Below are 15,016 nucleotides of genomic sequence, written 5' to 3'. Positions count from 1 at the left end.
ATTTGCTCTGATCCATCCCAGAAGATACGGGCAGCTTTCACATCTCTGGACCCCTGCATTGGCTGTGTGGGCTTTAAAAGCGCAGCGTCCCCGGAGGTAGGTAGGCGCAGTGGCGAGCGGGGGAGGGTGTACGGTGTTCACATCTCTGTCCCAGAGAGCGCTACAAGATTTCCCACCTGCGTGTGCAATGACGTCACATGTCCGGTCCCTCCCCCAACGCGTTTCTGGGAATAGATGGAATTTAGGAGAAGTGTCGGTCTCCCTGCAGCCTCTGCGGGGTGATTGCACAGCATTTGTGGGTTGTGCGCAGCAGGATAGGTAAGTATCCAATGTCCTCCATACAGGACGGCTCTTTGTGAAGAGGTTTCCCTTCTGTGTTAGATGGGAGTGTGGTCAGAATTGTCATTCTTTTTGTTTTTCCTTGTTAACAGGAGAAACTCCTGCAGGCCATCAAGACCTACTGTGGACCCCTAGATGGCCTTAATGTCGGTAAGACTACATGCTGTGTGATTTGTTATCAGATGCTCGCTCCTCACCTCCCCCACTCCTCCCCGGCAGCCTGAGACTAATAATATCAGGATATGTTTTATAGCAGAAGGTGAAAAAAATTTATTATATTTTTTCAAAATTTTCATTCTTTTTTTTTTTTTTTTCTTCCTTTTTATATAATAAAAAATTGAAAGCCCAGCGATGATCAAATGTTACCAAAACGGAACTTTGTGTGAAAACTATGATATCAAATTCATACTGGAAACTGCGCAAATGGTACACAAATTGGGTAAAGCTGCAACCACAAAAAAACACACACACACACACGTATATATAATGTGTGTGTGTGTGTATGTATGTATATGTATATATATATATATATATATATATATATATATATATATATATATATATATATATATATATATCTATCTATCTTCTAGTATCAAAATGTAGAATAGAGGATTATTCTCTCTCAAAGCCTCATGCATAAGAAAAATGATATAAAGTAGAAATATTCTATACAGTCATAAAGCTTAATGTGAAAGAAAGTGTCCAATGTGTAAATGAATCAAAAAGTAACAAAACCGAAGAACGTCCCTTCTACAGGGGCGCGGCTTCAATCCTTACTCGAGATGTACAGCAACACCGAAAGATAATAAAAGGTGCAGTTTACCAGACCACAGTTACCCCCCCGCCACCTTATTCAGAGCGGTCAACACAAACACAAATGTTAATCACCTATAACCACGGCACTTCTCATAGAACACCAAGGTAAACCTCCTGGACCCGACGCCATATGGACTCCTCCAGATATCTATTGGCTCAAATCCGTGTGAGAACAAACAAATCTCCGCTCCTCCCCATAGTGTAGTAAATTTATTTGCTCAAAAACAAACTTGCCTTAGTAAAGAGGCGATGCACGTTGTATAAAACCACTTGGCCCGCCATCAGTATTCCCGGGTCACTTCCGGTATGTGATGATGCCCCAAAGGGGCTCCAACTGATTGCGTTTCATCTGTGGGGCACCGTAAATAGTCACATGACCACCCACACAATTACCAGTTAAAGTAGCACAGTGCTAAAAAGCAAAAAAATGGCCTGGTATTGGGGGGGGGGGGGAGTAAAACCTTCCAGAGCTCAGCTGGATAAGCACTGTATATTTTGTGGAATTACATTGGTGCACACAATTGTGGGGCTTGGTTTTTTATTTGCTACCTCCTCTTTTATTTTGTACAAAAGAATTGGGGATTAAAGCGGAACCTTCAGTCGTTTTTTTGATCTTTCCATCTTTTAAATCTTCTGCCCCTGTTGTTTTATCTTTGGATAGTAAAACATTAACTTTTTATTTATTTTTTCCTGCCAGTAAATCTCTTATACAGCCCACTTCCTGTTTCCTGTCTGGTCATTAGCCTAGAGCCAGGGGGTGGGCAACCTCAGCCCTCCAGCTGTGGAGAAACTACAAATCCCATCATGCCTCTGCCTCTAGGAGTCATGCCTGTGATTGTCGGGGTCTTGCAGTGTCTCATGGGACTTGTAGTTTCACCACAGCTGGAGGACCGAGGTTGCCTACCCTTGGCCTAGAGCAGTGATGGCGAACTTCGGCACCCCAGTTGTTTTGGAACTACATTTCCCATGATGCTCAACTACACTAAAGAGTGCATGAGCATCATGGGAGATGTAGTTCCAAAACAGCTGGGGTGCCAAGGTTCGCAATCACTGGCCTAGAGCTTGCTGGGGGGGGGGGGGGGGGGTGAGTCATAAGAGGGCCAATGAGAGCTGCAGAGCCAGCAGTTTGTGTGCCCCTGTATAAATCCCAGGCAGTGAACAGACAGCAGCTTCAGCTGCCCACAGTTAAAATGGCTGCAACCAGGCTGTGGAGTGGAGGGAGATTCCTGCAGCATATTTGGCAAGTACAGAATCCCAGTATATATAAAATAATATGCAAAGTGGTTGGAGGGAAGCTTCAGAATGGCAAAGATGTTTTTATTACAAATTATGTGAGCAGAGTGCAGATCCTCCTTTAAATTCTGATTTCAATGCACTAAAATGATTTCCTGTGTTCTGCAGAGGTGCATCCTTACACCGATCCCGTGTACAAAGACCAGACAATGACCGTTCACCAAGTTCCCATCTTCAGTAAGTGACCGATCCTTCCTTCCTTCCTTCCTTCCTTCCTTCCTGGTTCTGATACCAAAACTACGGATGTGACCTTTTCAATCCACTGAAAATGGGAAGGAAATGTTCTAAACTTGTTTTTATTCAGGTAATGGAAGTGGAAAAGAATTGCCGGCTCAGCCTCTGGACCTGAGTCCCTCCGCGGAGGCTGGAGGTCCGAGGGATGGAAGGACATCTTCAGGTAGGAGGAGGGGATGCTGAGTGTCTCCGGTCACTTCTGTAGGCGTTGTGCGATCGTACGTCGCCTGTGTGACCGATTCCTTATTTCCAATGTCAATACGTTTGAAAAACCCGCCCAATGGAGACGATTGTAGATAACATTGAATAACAATGGAAATGTGCGCTTTGGGCTGCTGTAGTGAAAGACCCCAAGTGATGGAAAATATGAATGTTCTACTCGGTGCTGATCTAATAACCAATAATACAATGTATTAGAAAGTGCCTACATCCGTATAATCAATAAAATATTACTTGACCATGTAAAGCGCTCAGTGCAATTATAGTGCAAAACAAAGTGCAATCATATAGAGTCCATCAATATAATCATATGGTGTGTTCAACTTGTGCAAATGATGCAGTTGTTGTAGATCTTGGTGACACTCCATGCCCCCCACCCTCCTGGATCTCCACTTTCCAGCAGTAATCTTTAAATGCTCTGGTATTTAGATTGGCTTCTCCCGTCAAAGGCTGGAATGTTGGATGTAATCCGTATATGGGTGAAAAGACACTTCTGAAGACGCCCAGTGGGAGGGACGAAACACGTCAAGCTGAGGAGGCCTAGTGACGGTTGTTTGAGTGCCAAGGCAATGTTTTTTTCTGCACGATTTTAAAAGTTTGATGTAAATGTATGATTTTTATGAATAGAATTAGCAGTATTTATACTACATATCCTTTTCTCTTCATTGCCATATGTCTAATATGGATATCCGATCACCAGGAAAGTCGGGGAGGTGATTATATCTGGATATGGGATATACCCGACGTCTCTAATATATCGTTGGAAGGAAGGTGATGGATGTAATCAGTATATGAGTGAAAATATCACCTTCTTTCCACCGATATATTAGAGATGTCTGGTATATCCCATATTCAGATATAATCACCTCCCCCAACTCTCCCGGTGATCGGATCTCCATATTAGACGTGTGGCAATGAAGAGAGAAGGATCTATAGTGTAATACTGCTAATTTTAGTTATAAAAATCCAAAATTGTTACACTTCAAACTTTTAAAAATCGTGCAGAAAAATGCCGCCTTGGCGTTCAAACAACTGTCCCTTGGTCTCCTCAGCTGACGTGTTTCGCCCCTCCCACTGGGAGTATTCAGAAGCGTCTTTTCACTCATATACTGATTACATCCAACAGCCCTAGACTTTGATGACAGATGCCAATCTACATTTAATACCGGGCACATGTAAAGATTACTGCTGGTGAGTCGGGACCCGGGGGGGAGGGGGGCACGGAGTCACCAAGATCTACACCTGAGATATGCAGTTAGCCGACCTCCAGCTGTCTGCTGCCATAACATCTGTCATCCGTTAAAGTGCCGACATATGACAGCGGGCGGTCCGGAAGTGGTTAATGCAAACAATGCAGAAAGGTACAAAACTTTTTTTATTTTTTAGGTTTAGTAACACTTGTTCACAATGAAGACCGCGGTAAAGCGCCGCTCGTTTTAGCGGCGCTTTACCGGTGCTGTACGGGTGGGAGCAGGGTGCTTTCAACCCCAAAGAAGGGGTTATCAAGGAGTTAAAATCGCCGCTGCGATTTGCAGACGCTATGCAGGTGTTTTGGCAGCGCTGCCCATTGATTTCAATGGCGGGGGAGGTGAAGTGCTGTATACGCCGACCCAAGGACGCTGCTTGCAGGATTATTATTATTTTTTTTTTTTTTCCATCCTGCAAGCGCACCGCCGCGGTGTGAAAGCACTCGGGCGCTCACACTGGGGTGACATGGGAGGCAGTTTGCAGGCGCTATTTTTAGTGCTATAACGCCTGTAAAGCACCCTAATTGTGAAAAGGGGTCTTAACTTTTCTGTAACCATTAAGGAAGAATTCCATAGTAATGAATGAGTTCTGTAGTACTAGTGTGGGATTTTATCGTATATCGGGGGATCTGCTAGGGGGTTCATTTTGTGATTGGGGGGGGGGGGGGATATCGGTCCTGATTTATATGCAGGCCTCTAAATTGGTCTCCCTCCATTTTGTTGTAGCCCACCAAAGAACAGCTGACAGAGGCCCCCCGTGTGTCATATCTTATGTCTGTAAGGTGAGGAGCGTTCTGTTTCAATGGGCGTGATTTGCGCACGCAATAATGACGCTGCCAAATATTTGAATGTTTATTTGAGCCCGCGTGTCATTGCGTTATTCTTTTCTCATCTGTAAGGTGAATGACAGGAAAGGACATTTCCTGGTTACCAAAGCGAAGGAGATCGGACTTCCTGTGTACGTATGTTTTATATGTTTGTATGTTTTATATGTTGTATGTTGTAAGGGTGGGAAAACCTCCATAAAGCAGCAGCTGGCAAATCCCTTAACAAGACGGGTCAGGAGAAGCAATTGTAGCCTTACAAGTGACCCTGTGGTAGGACCGCGCATGCAGTTTATGATGAATGTTATAATAGTGATGATCACACTGGAAAAATCCTCATAGAACACAGGGGCCTATGAGAACCAATCAAGATGCGCAGTGAGCTAGTGCCGCCTCCAGAATACAGTGAGGGGGGGATAAAGTACTTGACCCCCTGCTGATTTTTGTTTCTTTGTCAGTGGGCAAACCTACAATCAGTCTATAATTTTATTGGTCGGTTTATTATAACAGCGAGAGACAGAATAACAACAAAAATTTCCAGAAAAATGTGTTATAAACATGTGTTTAAAAAGTTATAAATTGATTTGCATTTTAACCACTTGAGGTCCGGGCCATAGCCATTGAATGACGGCTACAGCGCGGACCTCAATTCCCGGGAGGCCGCCATAGGACGTCCTCCTCTGTGATCACTGAGACTCGGCTGATCACCGATCCTAGTAAGGGGCTGGTCCCGGCCCCTTAGCATGTGATCAGCCAATGACAGCTGATCACATGATGTAAACAAAAGCTCGGTGATCGTTTTTTATTTATTTGTTTTTTCCTTCTCATGCTGACGGCATGGGAAGAAAAAAAAGCCAATCACCGGCTTGTTAAAGGGATATTGGTCCCGAAAGAGGAAGGAGGCACATCTGCCTCCTCTGTGCCATTTAGTACCCCCTGCCAGTGCCACCTATCAATGCCCACCAGTGGTGCCAATCAGTATCACCTAGCAGTGCTGCCTATCAGTGTAAGAAATCGGTGCCCATCACTACCACCTCATCAACGTACATCAATGAAGGAGAAAAATTACCTGTTTACAAAATTTTATAACAAAATATAAAAAAAATGTAAAAAATTCGGTCTTTTTTTTTTTTTTTTCTTAAAAACCACAGAGGTGATCAAATACCACCAAAAGAAAGCTGTATTTGTGGGAAAAAGTCATTTTTGTACAGTGTTGTATGATCGTGCAATTGTTATTTAAAGTGCGACAGCGCTGAAAATTGGTCTGGGCAGGAGGGGGGTTTAAGTGCCCAGGGAGCAAGGGGTTAATGAGTGAAATAAATATTTGATCCCCAATCAATCAGCAAGATTTCTGGCTCTCGAGTGTCTTCTATACAGGAAATGAGCTGAGATTAGGAGCACTCTTCTCTCTTAAAGGGAGTGCTCCTAATCTCAGCTTGTTACCTGTATAAAAGACACCTGTCCACAGAAGCAACCAAATGCATTCCAATCTCTCCACCATGGAGACCAAAGATCTGTCCAAGGATGTCGGGGAGAAGATTGGAGACCTACACAAGGCTGGAATGGGCTACAAGACCATCGCCAAGCAGCTTGGTGAGAGGAGACAACAGATTATTCACAAATGGAAGAAACACAAAATAACTGTCATGCCGTGTACACACCACCGGACTTTTCGAGGGACTAGTTCTGACAGACTTTCGGCAGAGTTCCGACGGACTTGTCCACACACAATCACACCATAGTCCGACGGATTGGAACGTGATGACGTACGACAGACTAGAATAAGGAAGTTCATAGCCAATTGCAGCCCTCGCATCGGTTTTTGTCCGTCGGACCAGCACACACACGAGCAGATTTCTCGTTCCGGTGGAAAAATGTAAAACGTTCTATTTCTAAAGTCCGCTGGATTTTTGGCAAGCAAAGGTCCGATGGAGCCCACACACGATCGAATTGTCCGACGGACTTGTTCCGTTGGACCTTTGCTGTCAAAAAGTCCGGTCGTGTGTATGCGGCATAAGTCTCCCTCGGTCTGGGGCTCCATGGAAGATCTCGTGGAGGTTCAATGATCAGGAGAACGGTAAGGAATCCGCCCAGAACTACACGGGAGAATCTTCTCAATGAGCGACGTACAGCTGCGGTGAATTGCAGGAATGAGCCGACCTGCCGCAGTATAATCATGGCGGCTGGTTGACAAGTGGTTAATTTAGGGGTGGGGGGGAATCGGGTGGGGGGAGGGGCGTTGGTTGGATAAGGGTCTAGTATGGATTTTTTATTTATTTTTTATTCTGTCAAAGGGTTCCCGTTAACTACTTACTGTGCAGAATATATAATGGTGCGTGTGTGTGTGTCTATATATATATATATATATAATTTTTTTTCCTTTAAACAAAATCCTTGATTTTTATCCACCCTGCCTGACACACTTTTTAACACGCCTGTCCCTGTTTTCTGTATGCAGAGGGACCCGAGAGATTGGACTCCTCATCACACAGCTTAAATCTGGACAAAGTGTCACCTACCAGGGCAAAGAGGTGAGAACGAGGGTACCCGGTACCCGAGGGACATTTTGGTGCCGCAGACACTTTATAATAATAATAATAATCACTAATAATACCTGTTCAACTATTTAGATTTTCCCTGCTGATGTCCTGAGTCCGGACTGCCCGGGTCCAAAGTTTCTTGTGGTGGAGTGCCCAACTGAAGACTTCATAACTCCCATGACTGAGAATGAGACCTTGAAGAGGTAGGTGTCCCGTACCTGGACCTGAAACCAAAAAAAAAGCTGAGAGGGCTCTCCTTGTGTCTGAGTGCTCGGTGTCCCTGGCGGTGGGTAGCGAGGATTGCCGGCTGTGCCGCGGATGAGAGATGTAGGTGTGGAGATCTCTCTGCAGGTGGATACCAGGGGGTGGTAGGACCCGGGAGGGCTGATGGTTGTGGGGACGGCACACAGGTTGCAGTGGTGAGTACAGCAGGCCGGACACAGTAGGTAAGTACCGCATGTTGGAGCGGCAGGTTTGTACAGCAGGCTGGCATCAAGGCGGACCACAGCAGACAGGGCACAGCTGAAGACGTAGTCGGGGACGGTTGCAGAGGGGAGTAAGCCGGTGGTCAGCAGATAAGATATTGGAGACGTGGTTAGGCAAGCCGCGGTCATACCGTGTACATTAATCCTAACCATGTGTGGGGACAATGGATATCCTTCGAGGTTGTCGGCTTTACCTGATTTTAGGCTGCATTCACACCTGAGCGTAGCGATATTGGTGCGTTTTTTTTTTTTTTTTTTTCTTTTTCTTTTGTTTTTTTTTAATACAGCGTTTTTAAGCTTTGATGGATTTGTTTTTTTGTTTTTGTTTTTTATCTGACAATATTGAAAACTTTTGCCTGTTGCATCATTTTGCTGCTATGTAGTTCAGATTTTTTAGCTATTATTATTATTATTATTATTCATTTATTATAATAAAAATAATTCCTTCGGGTATTTCTGTACTTATTTTACATTTATTTATTCATCTATTATTACTATTTTTTTTATTTTTATTTAAAATTTTTATTTGAGCAGAAAATCTTTCGAATGGTGCTTTCCATTAATGTCTACCAGAATAAAAATCCGCAAAAAAACCTACAAAAAGAGCTCCAGTTGGAGTTTCAGGTGACTTGTGGCGGAGATGTGATCCCCCGTCTCCATGGAGAATCTTTATTTGATTTAATACCACCGCCCCCTCCCAGCGTTTTGGAGCTTTAAAACACTGAGGTGTGAATGCGGCGTTGGTGACATCATAGTGTGAGCGGCACAGGGAATGAATGGTCTGATTTGTGTTTTTCAGACACCACGAGGGGAGTTCGGAGGGCGGGGTCGATCTGATCGTCCACATGACCCCGGAACATATTCTTCAGAGCAGCAGCTACAGGAACTGGATGGAGCGGTAAGTCGATTACACTGAAGTTTTATTCGTCTTTTTCATGTCCGGGTTCCGTCCTCCGAGTCTAACATTAAAGTGGTTCTAAAGGCAGAAGGGTTTTTTTTTTTTTTTTTTTTTCACCTTGACCACTTGCGGACCACCCACCGTACATATACTGCGGCAAGGCAGCCGCTGTGCACCAGATCACCTACCCTAGTACATGATCCGACACTTCCAGGTCCGGTGCGCTGCCGGCCACCGTCTCCTGTGGATGTCCACCGGCACCCGCCTATTACATGGGCAGAACAACAATCCTGCATATGTAAGAAAGGCTAAGCAGCAACACGGGTCTTTTCCTTCAACTGGTCAGAGCACCTCCCCCACACTGGGTAAGCAGACGCTTAACCCTTTGATCGCCCCTGGTGTTTAACCCCTTCCCAGCCAGTGTCTTTAGTACAGTGACAGTGCATATTTTTAGCACTAATCACTGTATTTGTCACCGGTCCCCAAAAAGTGTCAGCTTTCAGTTAGGTGTCCGATTTTTGTCCATCGTGATGTCGCAGTCCCACTGAAAATCACTGATCGCGACCATTACTAGAAAACATAAATCTATCCCGCAGTTTTTAGATGCGATAACTTTGGGAACAAACCAATAGAGCTGCACGATTCTGGCTAAAATGAGAATCACAATTTTGCTTAGAAGATCGATCACGATTCTCGCGGTGTAACATCATCACATTAAAACAAAAAAAATAAAAATTGGGCTAACTTTACTGTTTAGGTTTTTTTTGTTGTTGTTTTTTTATTCATTGAAGTGTGTTTATTTTTATTTTTATTTTTTTCCCCAAAAATTTCGTTTGAAAGACCGCTGGGCAAATACAGTGACATAAAATATTGCATTGACATCCGCCCTCCTGTCAAATGGCCAACCCCCCACAGCAAGCAATGCTAGCAGCAAGAGAATAAAAATAAAATCACTCTCCCAAAATGTTGGTTGGGAGAGTAAATTTCCACTTTTAATGCGTTCTGTGAAAGAACACATCCTCGGCATCCCTTTAGACATGCATGTTCCTCCCTGCTGCCCAGTGGGTGCTGAAGGCTTTGAATGTATTTTATATGAAGGAACACATCCTCAGCATCCCTTTAGACATGCATGTTCCTCCCTGCTGCCCAGTGGGTGCTGAAGGCTTTGAATGTATTTTATATGAAGGAACACATCCTCAGCATCCCTTTAGACATGCATGCTGTTCCCTGTTGGCCAATAGGTGCTGCAGGCTTTAGCTTTTCGTTAGCTGCTTGAGCATACATATGTGAAGGGATGGTGGAGATGTTCTTATAATGTTCAGGAAATGAATTCTGGCAGAGAAAGGTAATATTTTTAAGAGGCGGGTCGATGACCGTACAGCCCAGGAGGGAGAGGAGATTGATGGTGACTGAAGTCGTCCATACAGCAAATAAAAGGAGGCTCAAGATGGCTGCTGCAGCTTTGAAGGGTTATGTGGTGGAGATTGAGAATAATCTGCTGTGACGTAGAAGGGGACTTTGCCACAGGTGGTGGTGGTGGTGGTGGTGGGTGGTGGGGGGGGGGGTGGTTGGGGTTCTGTTTTAAACTTTTAGCGTGGGAATGATTCCGGCCATTGCAGTGCCGCAGTTGTTCTTTTATTACAGGGGTCTCCAAACTACGGCCCTCCAGTTGTTCAGGAACTACAATTCCCATCATGCCTAGTCATGTCTGTGGATGTCAGAGTTTTGCAATGCCTCATGGGACGTGTAGTTCCGCAACACCTGAAGGGCCGCGCAGTTTGGAGATTCCTGTCATCTATTATATGTAACCAGAAGCCCCGCCTTTTTTTTTTTTTCTTTCTGGCAGGTTCGGCCCAAGGACGGAGCACCTGATCATGAACGAGAGCGTTTCCTCCATCCATAACCAAAGTGCCTACAGGATTCAGACCCAGCTCAACCTCATCCACCCTCGTATCTTCCCACTTCTGCCTGACCTCTCTCGGAAGGTAAGTCGCTGTGCATGCTGGGATTTGTAGCTCTGCGGTGGGGAGAGGTGAGCCGCTTCCATAGAGTCTCCCCTGTGGTTTTGTTTGCAGGAGGCGGCAGAGAAGGACGTCCGCGGAGTTAAAGCCAAATGTCTTCTAAAATACCAGCTGAGACCGACCAGGGAATGGCAGAGGTAAGCCGACACCTCATTGGTTAGCTGTGCACCACTACCCTTTTGTAGTTGGTGGTAGGTGTGGCACAGGCGAGTGCGTGTCTCCTGTGGTCACTCCATTATCGTGGCCGGAGGATCCAAACAATATTACTGATTGATTTGGGGTTGAATTGTAGAAAGATTAAAAAAAAAAAAATCGGACTAGGGGAGCCTTGGAAAAGTAAGAGCTCCGCCCACATCTCTTTTCATTGGCCACGGCCCTTCTGCATCGGAAACAAACCTTTCCGTAAGCTTCATGTGCACTTCTGGCCACGGCGTGGACTTTGGAGGGTTTCCATATTCCCCCAGCAGAGCAAGTGAACTTCAAAACAATCCCTCACTGAACTCTGTAGCTGCAGCACTGCGGAGGGATTCATTCTCACCTCTTGCAGCAGAAGACATTGTACTAGCAGCTTTTTCCCTCTCCTGGAGATCCGGCCCCATTTACATTAGAGCTTAGAAGGGGGAGCGCAGGAAATTAGCTGCTGGGAGTGGGGAGCAGGGGGTGCAGAGTTGCTATGTCACAGCTGGGAGTGGGGAGCAGGGGGTGTAGAGTTGCTATGTCACAGCTGGGAGTGGGGAGCAGGGGGTGCAGAGTTGCTATGTCACAGCTGGGAGGGGGGAGCAGGGGGTGCAGAGTTGCTATGTCACAGCTGGGAGGGGGGAGCAGGGGGGTGCAGAGTTGCTATGTCACAGCTGGGAGGGGGGAGCAGGGGGTGCAGAGTTGCTATGTCACAGCTGGGAGTGGGGAGCAAGGGGTGCAGAGTTGCTATGTCACAGCTGGGAGTGGGGAGCAAGGGGTGCAGAGTTGCTATGTCACAGCTGGGAGGGGGGAGCAGGGGGTGCAGAGTTGCTATGTCACAGCTGGGAGGGGGGAGCAGGGGGTGCAGAGTTGCTATGTCACAGCTGGGAGTGGGGAGCAGGGGGTGCAGAGTTGCTATGTCACAGCTGGGAGGGGGGAGCAGGGGGTGCAGAGTTGCTATGTCACAGCTGGGAGGGGGGAGCAGGGGGTGCAGAGTTGCTATGTCACAGCTGGGAGTGGGGAGCAAGGGGTGCAGAGTTGCTATGTCACAGCTGGGAGTGGGGAGCAGGGGGGTGCAGAGTTGCTATGTCACAGCTGGGAGGGGGGAGCAGGGGGTGCAGAGTTGCTATGTCACAGCTGGGAGTGGGGAGCAAGGGGTGCAGAGTTGCTATGTCACAGCTGGGAGTGGGGAGCAGGGGGTGCAGAGTTGCTATGTCACAGCTGAGAGTGGGGAGCAGGGGGTGCAGAGTTGCTATGTCACAGCTGAGAGTGGGGAGCAGGGGGTGCAGAGTTGCTATGTCACAGCTGGGAGTGGGGAGCAGGGGGTGCAGAGTTGCTATGTCACAGCTGGGAGTGGGGAGCAGGGGGTGCAGAGTTGCTATGTCACAGCTGGGAGTGGGGAGCAGGGGGTGCAGAGTTGCTATGTCACAGCTGGGAGGGGGGAGCAGGGGGTGCAGAGTTGCTATGTCACAGCTGGGAGTGGGGAGCAGGGGGTGCAGAGTTGCTATGTCACAGCTGGGAGGGGGGAGCAGGGGGTGCAGAGTTGCTATGTCACAGCTGGGAGGGGGGAGCAAGGGGTGCAGAGTTGCTATGTCACAGCTGGGAGGGGGGAGCAAGGGGTGCAGAGTTGCTATGTCACAGCTGGGAGGGGGGAGCAGGGGGTGCAGAGTTGCTATGTCACAGCTGGGAGGGGGGAGCAAGGGGTGCAGAGTTGCTATGTCACAGCTGGGAGGGGGGAGCAAGGGGTGCAGAGTTGCTATGTCACAGCTGGGAGGGGGGAGCAGGGGGTGCAGAGTTGCTATGTCACAGCTGGGAGGGGGGAGCAAGGGGTGCAGAGTTGCTATGTCACAGCTGGGAGGGGGAGCAAGGGGTGCAGAGTTCCAGAGTAACTGCTGGGAGCAGAGGGTGGAGACTAGCTATGTCACAGCTGGGAAGGGGGAGCAGGGTGGGCTGATCTACTGTACAAACCTCCAACCCTCTTCTCTTCTGGTGGGGCTGTATGGTTGTTCTAGTTGGTAGGTACAAGAGTGTGTGCTGCTGGCTGAAGCTCCTGGACCCGGTTATCTGCTGATCCAAGTTAAGTATGGTCAGCACGGTGGCTGAGTGGTCAGCACTTCCTCCCGGCAGCACCGGGGTCATCGCTTTGAATCCCACCCATGACGCTACCTGCCTGGAATTTTGTATGCTTTCCCTATGTGGGTTTCCTCCCACAATCCAATGACATGCTGGTAAGTTTCTTGGCTCCGCTCTAATTGGCCCCAGTATAGGAATGTGATTTGGGGCCTTTTAGAGTGTAAGCTCCTTGAAGACAGGGACTGATGTGAATGTACAATATATGTAAAGCGCTGCATAAATTGTCAGCGCTATACAAGTACCTGTAATAAGTACAAGGAGCGGGTATAGTTGGCATGGGGTGGGGGGGGATAGGTGGGTTCAGGGTCTTTATAAGTGGAACCTCGGATTGCGAGTAACGCGGGTAACCAGCGTTTTGCAATAAGAGCAATTTTTTAAATCCTGATTTGATTTGTGAGCCGCTGTCTCGCAAGATGAGTGGAATTCAAGCCACCGGGGTGTGCAGCACCTCCGTTCCCGAGTGTCTCCGAAATGTCTCCAGTGTCTGGGGAATGGTGGAGGGGGCAAGTGTCTGGGGAATGGTGGAGGGGGCAAGTGTCTGGGGAATGGTGGAGGGGGCAAGTGTCTGGGGAATGGTGGAGGGGGCAAGTGTCTGGGGAATGGTGGAGGGGGCAAGTGTCTGGGGAATGGTGGAGGGGGCAAGTGTCTGGGGAATGGTGGAGGGGGCAAGTGTCTGGTGAATGGTGGAGGGGGCAAGTGTCTGGGGAATGGTGGAGGGGGCAAGTGTCTGGTGAATGGTGGAGGGGGCAAGTGTCTGGTGAATGGTGGAGGAGGCAAGTGTCTGGTGAATGGTGGAGGGGGCAAGTGTCTGGTGAATGGTGGAGGGGGCAAGTGTCTGGTGAATGGTGGAGGAGGCAAGTGTCTGGTGAATGGTGGAGGGGGCAAGTGTCTGGTGAATGGTGGAGGAGGCAAGTGTCTGGTGAATGGTGGAGGGGGCAAGTGTCTGGTGAATGGTGGAGGGGGCAAGTGTCTGGTGAATGGTGGAGGGGGCAAGTGTCTGGTGAATGGTGGAGGGGGCAAGTGTCTGGTGAATGGTGGAGGGGGCAAGTGTCTGGTGAATGGTGGAGGGGGCAAGTGTCTGGTGAATGGTGGAGGGGGCAAGTGTCTGGGGAATGGTGGAGGAGGCAAGTGTCTGGGGAATGGTGGAGGGGGCAAGTGTCTGGTGAATGGTGGAGGAGGCAAGTGTCTGGTGAATGGTGGAGGAGGCAAGTGTCTGGTGAATGGTGGAGGGGGCAAGTGTCTGGTGAATGGTGGAGGGGGCAAGTGTCTGGTGAATGGTGGAGGGGGCAAGTGTCTGGTGAATGGTGGAGGGGGCAAGTGTCTGGTGAATGGTGGAGGGGGCAAGTGTCTGGGGAATGGTGGAGGGGGCAAGTGTCTGGGGAATGGTGGAGGGGGCAAGTGTCTGGGGAATGGTGGAGGGGGCAAGTGTCTGGGGAATGGTGGAGGGGGCAAGTGTCTGGTGAATGGTGGAGGGGGCAAGTGTCTGGTGAATGGTGGAGGGGGCAAGTGTCTGGTGAATGGTGGAGGGGGCAAGTGTCTGGTGAATGGTGGAGGGGGCAAGTGTCTGGTGAATGGTGGAGGGGGCAAGTGTCTGGTGAATGGTGGAGGGGGCAAGTGTCTGGGGAATGGTGGAGGGGGCAAGTGTCTGGTGAATGGTGGAGGGGGCAAGTGTCTGGTGAATGGTGGAGGGGGCAAGTGTCTGGTGAATGGTGGAGGGGGCAAGTGTCTGGGGAATGGTGGAGGGGGCAAGTGTCTGGGGAATGGTGGAGGGGGCAAGTGTCTGGGGA

The 15,016-nt window shown here is 48.3% G+C and overlaps 1 protein-coding gene across 1 annotated transcript in view; it reads left to right on the top strand.

Annotated features, from left to right (window-relative positions):
• ELAC2 (elaC ribonuclease Z 2) overlaps nucleotides 1–15,016 on the top strand; it is a 40,369-nt gene that overhangs the window by 3,162 nt on the left and 22,191 nt on the right. The window contains exons 5-14 of the mRNA XM_077458543.1: nucleotides 432–489; nucleotides 2,560–2,628; nucleotides 2,756–2,848; nucleotides 4,878–4,933; nucleotides 5,051–5,109; nucleotides 7,434–7,506; nucleotides 7,606–7,718; nucleotides 8,800–8,898; nucleotides 10,745–10,883; nucleotides 10,974–11,056. Of these exons, the coding sequence (XP_077314669.1) occupies nucleotides 432–489; nucleotides 2,560–2,628; nucleotides 2,756–2,848; nucleotides 4,878–4,933; nucleotides 5,051–5,109; nucleotides 7,434–7,506; nucleotides 7,606–7,718; nucleotides 8,800–8,898; nucleotides 10,745–10,883; nucleotides 10,974–11,056 (842 nt within the window). The remainder of the gene's footprint in view (nucleotides 1–431; nucleotides 490–2,559; nucleotides 2,629–2,755; nucleotides 2,849–4,877; nucleotides 4,934–5,050; nucleotides 5,110–7,433; nucleotides 7,507–7,605; nucleotides 7,719–8,799; nucleotides 8,899–10,744; nucleotides 10,884–10,973; nucleotides 11,057–15,016) is intronic.

The sequence above is a fragment of the Lithobates pipiens genome, unplaced genomic scaffold, assembly GCF_037356315.1.
Source record: "Lithobates pipiens isolate NorthernLeopardFrog02 unplaced genomic scaffold, aLitPip1_a1.2 Scaffold_28, whole genome shotgun sequence".
NCBI classification, from domain to species: Eukaryota; Metazoa; Chordata; class Amphibia; order Anura; family Ranidae; genus Lithobates; species Lithobates pipiens.
This window is presented reverse-complemented; position numbering and strand designations above follow the sequence as displayed.